Here is an 11654-nt window from a genome sequence, read left to right on the forward strand (position 1 = left end):
CAGGTGGAGGATCAGAACCTGGGTCTGGGCTCCCCATCCTTTAAGAGGGATCTGACTGAGGGGTCCTGTTTTCTGTACCTACAAGCTCTGTTTTAGACTGTGTTCCTGTCCTCTAATAAACCTTTTGTTTTGCTAGCTGAAAGTCATGGTGAACTGCAGGAAGTAGGAGAGGGGTGCAGAGCCCTGACTTCCCCACACTCCGTGACAAGGGGGTATAGAGCAAAATGGGCAGTGTACTCCAGGGAGTATGGGGAATCCAGAGAACATAGGGCACGATGGGCAATGTGTTCCTGGGGGGAGGGGGAGCCAGGGATGTATGGTACGATGGGCAGTGTGTTCTAGGGGGGAGGGGGAGGGGAGAGTATAGGACATGATGGGAAGTGTGTTCCTGGAGGAGGAGGAGGGGAAGTCTGGGGGTTTAGGGCACGATGGGCAGTGTGTTCAGGGGGGTAGCATGGAGCAGGAGGTATAGGGCATGATGGGCACTGTGTTCCAGGGGGAAGGGGGAGCTAGGGGGGTATAGGGCACAATGGGCAGTGTTTTCCAGGGGAGTGGGGGGGAGTTGAGAGAGATAGGGACCGATGGGCACTGTGTTCCAGGAGGGAACAGGGGGTGTAGGGTACGATGGGCAGTGTGTTCCAGGGGGTGGGAGAGGAGAGAACCAGGGGTATAGGGTACGATGGGCAGTGTGATCCGAGATGGGGAACCGTGGGATATAGGGTACAATGGGCAGTGTGTTTGGTGGCGGGTTAGCCGGGAGGTATAGCGCACGATAGGCAATGTGTTCCAGGGTGGAGGGGTAACTGGGGGATATAGAGCAGGACAGGCTGTGTGTTCCTGCAGGCAGGCTAGAGCTGTGGGGTATAGGGGAAAATGGGCAGTGTGTTCCCAAGGGGGAGGGGGAGCAGGGGGAATAAGGAACGATGATCACTTTGTTCCAGGGTGGAGGGGGAGCTGTGGGTGTAGGGTACTATGGGTAGTGTGTTCTGCGGGCGGAGATCTGGGAGGTATAAAGTACGATGAGCAGTGTTTTCTGCGGTGGAGGGGGAACTGGTGGGTATAGGGAATGATGGGCAGTGACCCCAGGGGTGCTCCCTGGGAACTTCCCCACCAATGGATGCACCTGTTCATTACCCATGGAGCTCAGATCTGGTGCACATGCCCATCTTGGTCTGCCCATGGTGCAGACCCCATGATTTCTGTTGCTCAGCATGGGTAGCCCCAGTGGGTTTCCCCTCTGTGAGGCTGGCAGGCAGCATCTAGCGAGGAAGCCAGCTCCGTGCCTGTTGTCCCGTAAACAGCGTTTATAGAGGGACTTTCCCGTACCCATGCCTCTCATGCCCTGTGCCCGCCCAGCTTGCCCGCTCAGAAGCAGTGCCGGTGGACTACAAAAGATCCTTTCTCATTGTAGGCCAGGCGGCTGATCCAGATGTTCTGGAAGGCGTTGAGTGATGCTATGATGGAGCCACCTAGCCACGCCGAGTAGCTGCGGTGGGGGGAAGCCAGGATGCCCACTTGCCCTTTGCCCACTGTCTCCATCCTGAGCAGCTCCTTCTTGATCCTCTCAGAGAAGCCGCGGAGCATGGTGGTTCCCCCAGCCAGCACCATGTTGGCCAGCAGCTCTGCCTGGTGCTCCAGCTTGCACTTCCTGATGCTGTTCATGGCATGGATGTGAATGCCCACCTCAGGGAAGCCCAGGACGGAGGGGGTAAAAAGCGCCTCAGGGCAGCGGAAGCGCTCACTGCCAATGGAGATGACCTGCTTGTCGGGAAGGGTGAAGTCCATGAGGTATTTCTTCTCTTCCCCATTCAGCTCAGCCTGGAAGTCCTCAGGGATGTAGCAGCACTGCTCCTTTATCTTGCAGACCAGCTCCAGCTCTTCCTCCTGGAAGGGGTTCCCGCACTCCCCCATCAGTTTGGCTAGGTAACGTGTCAGCCTGCTGCCTGCCATGTCCAACCGGTAGGTGGCGTGAGGCAAGATGTAGCCATCGCGGACAGGAGCGGTGTATGAGGTCCCATAGCCAGAGCCAATCACTAGCCCACTGGTGCGCCCATAGGAATATAACGAGAGCAGGGACTGGTGTGCCACAAGCATTGCCGGCACCTCAAAGCTCTCGAACAGCAACTCGGCCATCTTCTCCCGGTTGGTGGTCGGAGAGAGGGGGGCATCTGTGACCAGCACGGCCAGCTCCTTGGGGCATACACTGAGCTCTCTATTAAAGATGTGGTGCCATAACATCTCTAGGGCGTCCCAGTCAGTCACCACACCATGGGTCATCACCATGCTCGTGATCACCTCCGAGCTCCTGCGTGGGATGCTTTCCCCAATGTAATATAGGGAGCTGTCCTTGGTCCTGATCTTGGGAACCCCTACGTAGCTCGGCAGGATGGACTGCGGTTTCTCGTCCCCGGCCAGCCCACTCTTGGTGTAGCCAGTGCCAGTGTCTATTACCACAGCACAATAGTCTTTGTACTTCTCTGAGGCAAGGTCCCTGGTGCTAGACCCATGGCCGGCAGGACTGTGACTCTTAGGTTTCTTCCGCTGGCTCATTTCAGAAGGGCTTGCCGCACACTCTTCCTCTGAATCCTACCTCCAGTCCCAAGAGCCAGCCACAAGTGCTGGGTGAGAGAAGAACCCAGGAAACAGCTAGGGAGAGCTGTGTTGTCATAGCAACACCTTGCATCATGGACAGAAAGCAATGACATCATAGTGCCAGGAAGAAGGGGGAGTTGCTCACAGGGGCTCTTGGGAAGGTGCAGAGAGTAACAATCTGCTCAGGTTGAGGCCAACACAGATTCTGCTGTCGAATTCTGTGAGACATGGGTCCTGGCCTACACAGAGACATGTGACTTGTCAGGGAGAGCAGCTGAGCAATGACTGCATATCGGAGACATGCACAGTACCCTGTAGCCAGTGGGGATTCCTCTGACTCAGGGCGCTGCATTGCTGCCAATGCATGGCAGTTTGTCCACAAGTCTGTCTGTCTATTTATCTGCCCATTGCCATATATGTCTGTCCACCCAGTGCCCTGCATGTCCCTCCATCTGTCTGTCTGTTCAGTGCCCATCATTATTTAGCTGTTAAGGCTTGAACAGAGATTGGCCCTGGTTTGAGGTATGTTTACTGAGAATATTTTTGTATTTGCTCATAGTTAACATGGAGATCTAAGAAAATAATCTGACCAATTCCCTGATCTGTGAGATCTCTGCTCCTGCCATCTTGCTGGCCAGTGGCAATCTGCTTATTCTCATCTAGTCAGGAAAAAACTGCTGGAATTTTGTACCCCAGGGTGTGACTATTGGCAAATGAGCTGTGCTGTGCTTGGGTGGAGAAGCAGTCACAGTCCACAGCTAGCTGTACCTTTGGCTCCTGCTGTCTGTTTGTTTGAGCCCATCCTCTCTCAAAGCTGGCAACACCCCCCCCCCCGGTCCCCACGATTCCTCCCCTCTCAGACTGGGTCACAGAGCACAGACTCCTGGCACCAACCATGGCCTCAGCAGGCCTGGCTGGAGCAGGCTGCTCAGCAAAACTTCCCTCAGCTACCCAAAGCACCCTTTTCAGCCACAGTATTTGACAACCTCACCAGTAGGACAAAATACACAAAAAAGCAAAATAGGATAGTAAAGCAACACAAAGCTTGTCTGTCTTCCCTGCAGCTTCCCAGCCTGGCTTCTTCAGCCACTGGAGCAATTCCCAGCCAGAGGGCTGAGCCCAGCCTGATGGAGGTGAGGGGGTCAAAGAAATTGACCCCTGCATGTCCCTTGGTGAATGGTGCTGTCTCCCTTCTATTGGTATTAACCCCTTGTAACACAGAGTCAATAACAGAGTAACCATCAAACATATGGTAGTGTAATACAGACCTCTCCCCTGGCTATCTCAGAAACCGTGGGGAATGGGCTTTGGTCTCTGATTGGATGAGTGTGCTGCTGCTTCTGGGGCATGGGCATTGCACCAGTGTTTCTGTGAGCAATTGTGTGAGACTCTGAAATTCACTTTTCACCAATGCCCTGGCAGTGCAACTTGATTCTCATGCATGTATGTGGGGAGCGGACAGGGTGGGAGTGAATCCATTTCTCCCATGTGTAGTCGAAGCTGGGATGCACGAGCCTGGGGCATGCAGCTCAAACCCAGCTTTAGTGGGTTTTACAATACAATACAAAGCAGGGAGGGAGTGTGTCTAGCTGTTAGCGCAGCAGGGTACCAGCCACGGAGCAGATGACTTCTCTTGGTGACTTACTTTCCCTGTCTATAAGCCAGGGATAGTGTTGTGTGCCCACTTTGTGGAGGTGCTGTGTCAGGCTGATGCAGGAAGCTTTTGCAGCATGCTGTGAGGGCTGCAGGTGTATGACGCCAGCATGCATTACTCTCTGCTCCTCCAGAGCCCCCTTGCCATGTGGCATCAGTGACCCAACTGGAAACCCTTCACTCAAATTGCTTCCTGTTTAGCTGAGATCAGAGACCAGGGCAGAGCTGCTTGGAGGCCTGGCCCCACATGCTGGCTGTGCCCAGCAGCTCACTGGCAGACAGTCTGGGAGCGGTCTTGGCTAACTCCTGTCTATGATCAACGCCAGGCACTGAGATCTCTTGGCCAAGTGATGTCACTTAGCTGGACTCAACCAGAAGCAATGCAGGCATCCCCATGAGCACCACCAATGAATGAGAGAGGTACCCTGGCAGCTCAGGTCAGTCTTCATGTCAGAGCCTCCCCAGCTGCTTCTCCTATGGGCAGTGAGCTGGAGGCAGACTGGGAATGAACTTGCTAGCATGTGTGTGTACACACATGTGCGTGTACCGCTGTTCTCAGCTGCATAGGATCAGGACTGCTCCCCATGCACCAGAGGAATCAGCTGCAAAGTTTGCATCTAGATCTGGGTTTGGATTCCAACATACACTAAAGTGCAGGGCATTTGGATTGCTCCAGTCCTGAATCTGCAGCCAGGCCCTGATCTCTGAGGCCACCTGCTGTGGGATTCTGAGGCCATCTGGACACAAAGCGAGGTGTTTACTGTATGTGTATTGCCCCCCATTTATTAGGCTCCTGGCAGAAGAGCTGTTCTGGGGGGAATGTGTCCTGCTCTCTGCATCTAGCTGCTGTGATGGGGGTGTGGGAGCTGGATGGGAATGACCATCAGCAACAAAGGTGGCTTCCCTAGGCACCAGGGTGCAGGAGGTACCTGTGACAGGCCCTGAGACATGAGACAATAAAACCAGATTCTTCTCAGTCCCCAAGCGCTGTGTTCAGGCCAGCTGCTCCCAGACAGACCCCATCCAGATCACACGTGGTCAGTGTCTGACTAGCAGGGAAAGCGCCATCCTTCCAGGGGGCCAATTTCCTGGCTAGTTTGAATGAGCATAGAGACAATTTCCACTGAACTGACTGGAGCGACATCGATTTTAGGCAGCAGAGGGCCTGGCCTGTGGATATCTTAACCTTCTCTCCAAGTCCTTCCTAAGCACTAGCACTGTCACAAGCAGGCCTTGATCTATCCCCACTAGCAAATAGCAGAGACAGACCTTGTCAGGGTATACCTGCCCAAATTGGAACTCTGGGGTACAGATGTGGGGACCCACATGAAAGATCCCCTAAGTTTAATCTCTTACCAGCTTAGGTTAAAACTCTTTCAAGGCACAGTCTTCTGCCTTGGACAGATATTTCTGCCATCACCAAGTGATTTTCACAAATATTATGGTGTCACTTCGAATCCCTATCCTCCCAAAATATCTCCTCAAGCCTCTTCACCCCCTTTTCTGGGGAGGCTTGAGAATAAAATGCTAACCAGTTGCCTTAGCAATGTGAGCACAGACCAACCCCTTGTCTAAGGGCTTTGGACTCATAGATTATTAGGGTTAGAAGGGACCTCAGGAGATCATCTAGTCCAACCCCCTGCTCAAAGCAGGACCAATCCTCAAATTGCCCCCTCAAGGATTGAACTCACAACCTTGGGTTTAAGCAGGCCAATGCTCAAACCACTGAGCTATCTCTCCCCAGGCTCCTTTAAAAAAGAAAGAAACATCTGAAAACTCAGGCTTAAGGGATTAAATACCAAAAATAACTTTTAGGGGGTTCATCTTAAAGGTTACAAGCAAAACAAAAGCACCTGGGGTTAGCCCAGAGGAATCCACAAACCAAAACAATGAAAAGGTTCCTAATTGCATCTGTCTTAACTTTTCCTGTGCTACTTACATATCTGGGGTTCCAAATGAGGAGTTTCTAGGTCTGATGCTGATGATTTCCCATACCTGGCTTAAAGCTTACAGCTTGTTGCTGCCTTCCGCTCTCTCCAGCCCGAGAGACAAAAAAAAAAATCCACCCCCCCCACCACACACCCAGCAGTTTTTCCAATTTGAAAAGGTACAGCCTTCCTATTGGTTCCCCTGGTCAGGTGCCAACTCAGGTTAAGCTTCTCTTAACCCCTTACAGTTAAGGCAAATAGGGTATAACTGCTCAAGAGGATTCTATAGCTACTGACTGGCTAGGTGTCCATAAAAGGGAGCTACCCGCCTTCATTTATCACAGGCCTCAACACCCATCCAACTAGGGTGACCAGACAGCAAATGTGAAAAATCAGGACAGGGGGTGGGGATAATAGGAGCCTATATAAGAAAAAGATCCAAAAATTGGGACTGTCTCTATAAAATCGGGACATCTGGTCACCCTACATCCAACTTTAAGCCATCAAGGAGCTCACTACTGACACCTGTTGGTGAATAGAGAGAAGAGTGGCCCAGAGCTCCAGGTGGATGGGGGCCTTTAGGGCAGAGGGATCTCTGCTGTCATCTGTTGGTTAGCAAGGAGAACTGACTGGATGGGCCAGGCCTTATCTGCATTTCAGTAATGTGCCTGTTTGGGGCATTTTGGTTACAATACAATTAAGGTTTGAGTTTGGGAGCAATAAAATGCTATGGACCCTGCTAGGAAATGAAAGGACAAGAGAACTGCACCAAAAGTGCTTGGGAGTAGGGGTCACCCTGAGCAAGGCTGCAGTCAGACACAGTTCACAGTTCTGTGGATTCCCAGCCCAGAACTGACCATTGTGCTCATCTCATCTGATGTCCTGGATAATGTAGGCTGGAGAACATCCCTCCAATCATTCCTAGAGCAGAGCTTTTAGACCAGTGTTTCTCAAACTGAGTTTGCTGCTTGTGTAGTGAAAGCCCCTGGCGCGCCAGGCCAGTTTGTTTACCTGCCCCGTCTGCAGGTCCGGACAACCGCAGCTCCCACTGGCCGTGGTTTGCTGCTCTAGGCCAATGGGAGCTGCTGGAAGTGGCACGGGCTGGGGAGCTGCTGGAAGTGGCATGGGCTGAGGAACTTACTGGCCACCACTTCTAGCAGCCCCCAATGGCCTGCAGCGGCAAACTGCGGCCAGTGGGAGCCGCAGTCGGCTGGACCTGCTGATGGGGCAGGTAAACAAACCGGCCCGGCCCGGCCCACCAGTGGCTTTTCCTACACAAGCGACAACCCCAGTTTGAGAAACACTTTTTTAGACAAACATCCATGTTAGAGGGCTTTCCCTTAACCACTGACCTGGTTCTTGTCACACAGATGGAAAACAGAAGACCAGAAGTCTGAAGTGCAGGCAATGCAATGTTTATTGGGGTTAGTTCCAAGCAAGCATATCCATAACTCTACATGCCGGCATAATCTGTTTCCCAGTGTTCCGTTCCCAGCTCGGATACCACAGAGCATTTACCCCACGTCCCCCTTCCCAGCTCTGACACTGCAGAGCCTTGCCTGTGTCCCTGTTCCCCACTCCCATTCCCTATTCCCACCTCCTCCTTCTTAACAGGCCCAAATATACCTGCAATGCATGCCCACAGTCTCACCCCTTACAACTTATGGTCATGTTCTGTTTTAGGGGGATTGTGGGTCTTCGTCTCACCTCTTTTGAACCCCATGGGAGAGATAATGAGGTTGGGCTACCATCAGAGACAGGCATTTCTTTTACTTTTAGTGTTTTATACCTTCCCTCCAAACCTCTTTGCCCCTCCCAACTGGTTGTTTGACCTTGCCTTGAGATAGGGGTAGAGGCAATCTTAAAGAGTGCTCATATATTACACTCCCACCATGCCCTGTAACACTTCAACTGCTCTTATCTGTTCCCATTGTACTAACAAACCCATCTGACTAGGCAGAAGCAACATACATGATCTTTGTCCTTTGTTTACACATATTAGTATAAGAGTATTAAAGGTCAAACCCAAAGGTCAAGCTGATAAACAGGCTTATATGCTAACAGTCCGATCTTGTCTTTCAAATGATCAGGGATGAAGAATCCACCATGACCCTCGGTAAATGGTTCCAATGGTTACTTACGCTCACTGTTAAGAATTTACGCCTTATTTCCAGTCTGAATTTGTCTGGGTTCAACTTCCAGCCATTGGACCGTGTTAGACCTTTCTCTGCTAGATGAAAAGCCCGTTGTTAAATATTTGTTCCCCATGTAGCTACATACAGAATTTGATCAAGTCACCCCTTAACCTTCTTTTTGTTAAGATAAATAGATCGAGCTCCTTGAGTCTGTCACTATAAGGCAGGTTTTCAAATCTTTTAATCATTCTTGTGGTTGTTCCCTGATCCCACTCCAATTTATCATTCTTGAATTGTGGGCACCAGAACCGGACACAGGATTCCAGCACCAGTGCCCAATTCAGAGGTAAAACAACCTCTCTGCTCCTACTTGAGATTCCCCTGTTTGCACATCTCAGGACACATTAGCTCTTTGGGCCACAGCATCACACTGGGAGCTCAAGTTCAGCTGATTATCTGCCATGACCCCCAAATCTTTTGCAGTCACTATTTCCCAGGATCGAGTCCCTCACCTCTGTGTACAGCCTTTTCTTTGTTCCTAGATGTGTAGATTTACATTTAGCAGTATTAAAACACAAATTGCTTGCTTGCGCCTTGCTTACCAAGCACTCCAGATTGCTCTATATCAGTGACCCGTCTTCTTCAGTATTTATCACTCCCCTAGGTTTTGTGTCAGCCACACACTTATCAGGTCAACATCAACGTTAAATAATGTAGGGCCAAGAACCAGTTCCTGTGGGAGCCTGCTAGAAACAAACCTGCTCAATGAGGATTCTCCATTGACAATTACATGTTAAGACCTATCAGTCCACCATGTAACGTGTGCTGTTAGGGCTGGGAAGGGAGCCTGTACAGAGCTAGAGGCAGAGGTTTTATTCTCTTGCTGCAGGCATGTCTTTGGTGGTAAAGACTTTGTTAAGGGTTCTATGGATCACTGGTCTGTATGAAAAGACTTAGCATAGAGTTGGTTTCCAGCAAGTGGGTGGCTTTGAGCAGACAGCAAAGTGAAGTGGTGCTAAGGTAGGGGATATTGGCTAAAGGCCCAGATAGCAGCAGCTGCCTACCTGAGGGATTCTGGTGGCAGCAAAGATGGCATCACCTCAGTGGCTGTAAGAAGCTGGCTGCAGAGTCTGGAACAGTTGCTGTTCCCACAGTGCCACCAGGAGGCTATGCAGTGCCGCATCCAGGGAACATTGTGGAGAGTAGGCACTGCAGGAAGTATTGCCCAAAAGATCAGAGTGACAGCACCCTGCAGCCCTCTGACTGGCCAAGCACACTATTTAACACTGGCGATTGGCCCAGGACATTTTCTGCTCAACTCACGCAGACTTGGGACCTGCTGTGACCCCAGATAGGGTGACCAGATGTCCCGATTTTATAGAGACAGTCCCAATATTTGGGGCTTTTTCTTATATAGGCTCCTATTACTCCCCACCCCCTGTCCTGATTTTTCACACTTGCTGTCTGGTCACCCTAACTCCAGACCTCACTTTGCCTCCTGAGTCCAGCCTGGTTCTACCTCTGATCTCCAAGCCCAGCCCGACTATGACTCTTGTGTATTGAACCCAGCTGGAGAGATTCCTCTGATCATTGTCTTTGACATGTGGAGCCCAGCCCATCTGTGACCACTGGTCAGACTACCTACACCCCAGTCCCTTACACTGGATCAGGTGGCCAAGCACCCGGAGGAGCCCAGGCAGCACTGACCTGTCAGAACCCTTCAACTCCACCAATCCTGGACAGTAAGCTGTAAGTGGGGAGCTAGGGACGAGGGGAATGGCTGGAACACACCAGCTGCTCCCAGCTGCCAGAGGACTTGGTGGGGAGGGGAAGCCTTACCTAATAGATATTGTGACATTATTAATTATTGGCTTTCTCACATTCTTTCTGTTGTCCCCCTTCCTCCTCCCATATGCTTCTCTTTGTTTTAAGGCCTTGGCTTCAAGGCTTGCGAGTGGGCAAGTATAGCCTATCAAGGACACCAAGAGAGGTGGATATAGGTTACCACGATTCCAGATGGGGCCCCAAACAGGAGTTGTTTACATTTTCAGAAGGAATCCTTAGAAAATTGAACCTAGCCCCTTTGTGCTGCCAATAATATCTACCAGGAGGGTTAAACAACACTTATTCATACAATTATGATTTATTCTTATAACTTTAGGTTAGTACAATCTTGCCTTCATCTTTACTGGGTTTTAGGAGATACTTACAATTACTTTCATATGAATGATGCTTGGTGACTATGAGGACTTGCATGCCTATGGTTTTGGTTGTTAAGTAATGAAATGAAATATTTGAGCTAATTAAGGACATTCCTAGGAAATTTCTTCTTTCCATCGACCAGTGCCAGGCACTGAAAGTAACAAACAGAAAGACGCTCCTTAGCCATAAAATCAGATTTATCACCTCCAGTGTGTCTACTCTGACCCTACAATGCAGCTTTATAGCATCAAATTTTATTTAATGTTCTGTAGTTCACACTGTTTTGAAAAGTATCAGAGGGTAGCCGTGTTAGTCTGGATCTGTAAAAGCAGCAAAGAATCCTGTGGCACCTTATAGACTAACAGACGTTTTGGAGCATGAGCTTTCGTGGGTGAATACCCACTTCCTCAGATGCATGACATGCATCTGAGGAAGTGGGTATTCACCCACGAAAGCTCATGCTCCAAAACGTCTGTTAGTCTATAAGGTGCCACAGGATTCTTTGCTGCTTTTACTGTTTTGAAAGAAGCACGTGAGCATTAGTTCTTGTGATCCATGCCTGGTGGAGAGTATCTGATAAGAGTCTTTAGCTGATAATTGTAAATGTACTACAAATGATAGGCTGTAAATCTAGAAGCCATTTGGTCAAAAGGCAAGCAATCAGCCAACCTGCCTTCTCAAAGAACAGGCCACCTCCCTTCATACAAGACACAAGTTTGGCAGAGACATGATCTTTGTTTTCTGTTATAATCTCCTTATGCTTTCAAAGGAGACCTGGCTGTGTAAAAGAGTAGGATGTTCTATATTCAAGATAGTTCAAAGAGGAGTGAGGCTTAGGATGTGTTATCAGAGCTATAAACTAAGCCATAAAAGTCTCTTCATCCATTCTCTGTGTATGGAGAAAAACTGATTTTTAAATCAACACAAAAATCTAGCAATATTCTCATTGGAACTGATTTCTTTCATAAACCCTCTACCATCTTCATTCTCCAAATATTAAGGAGAAGATTTAGGGTTGGGAAATGATTTACAGAAGATATTGGTTATTACCAGATTAAACTCATGTTTCACCTTAAAGCTGAAAACCTCTGTTGTTCGAGTGCTTAAGATGACATGAGCTTCTTTTGAAATGTTTATTTGCAGA

General features: G+C 49.8%; 1 protein-coding gene across 1 annotated transcript; it reads right to left on the minus strand.

The window, feature by feature from the left end:
• Window positions 1-1365: 1365 nt before the first annotated feature.
• LOC115655219 (actin-like) lies at window positions 1366-2550 on the minus strand. The gene has a single exon (XM_030570465.1). It carries the CDS (start codon window positions 2548-2550, stop codon window positions 1366-1368), a length of 1185 nt encoding a protein of 394 aa, XP_030426325.1.
• Between the last annotated feature and the right edge of the window lie 9104 nt (window positions 2551-11654).

Source organism: Gopherus evgoodei, chromosome 7, assembly GCF_007399415.2.
Source record: "Gopherus evgoodei ecotype Sinaloan lineage chromosome 7, rGopEvg1_v1.p, whole genome shotgun sequence".
In the NCBI taxonomy this organism is placed as follows: domain Eukaryota; kingdom Metazoa; phylum Chordata; order Testudines; family Testudinidae; genus Gopherus; species Gopherus evgoodei.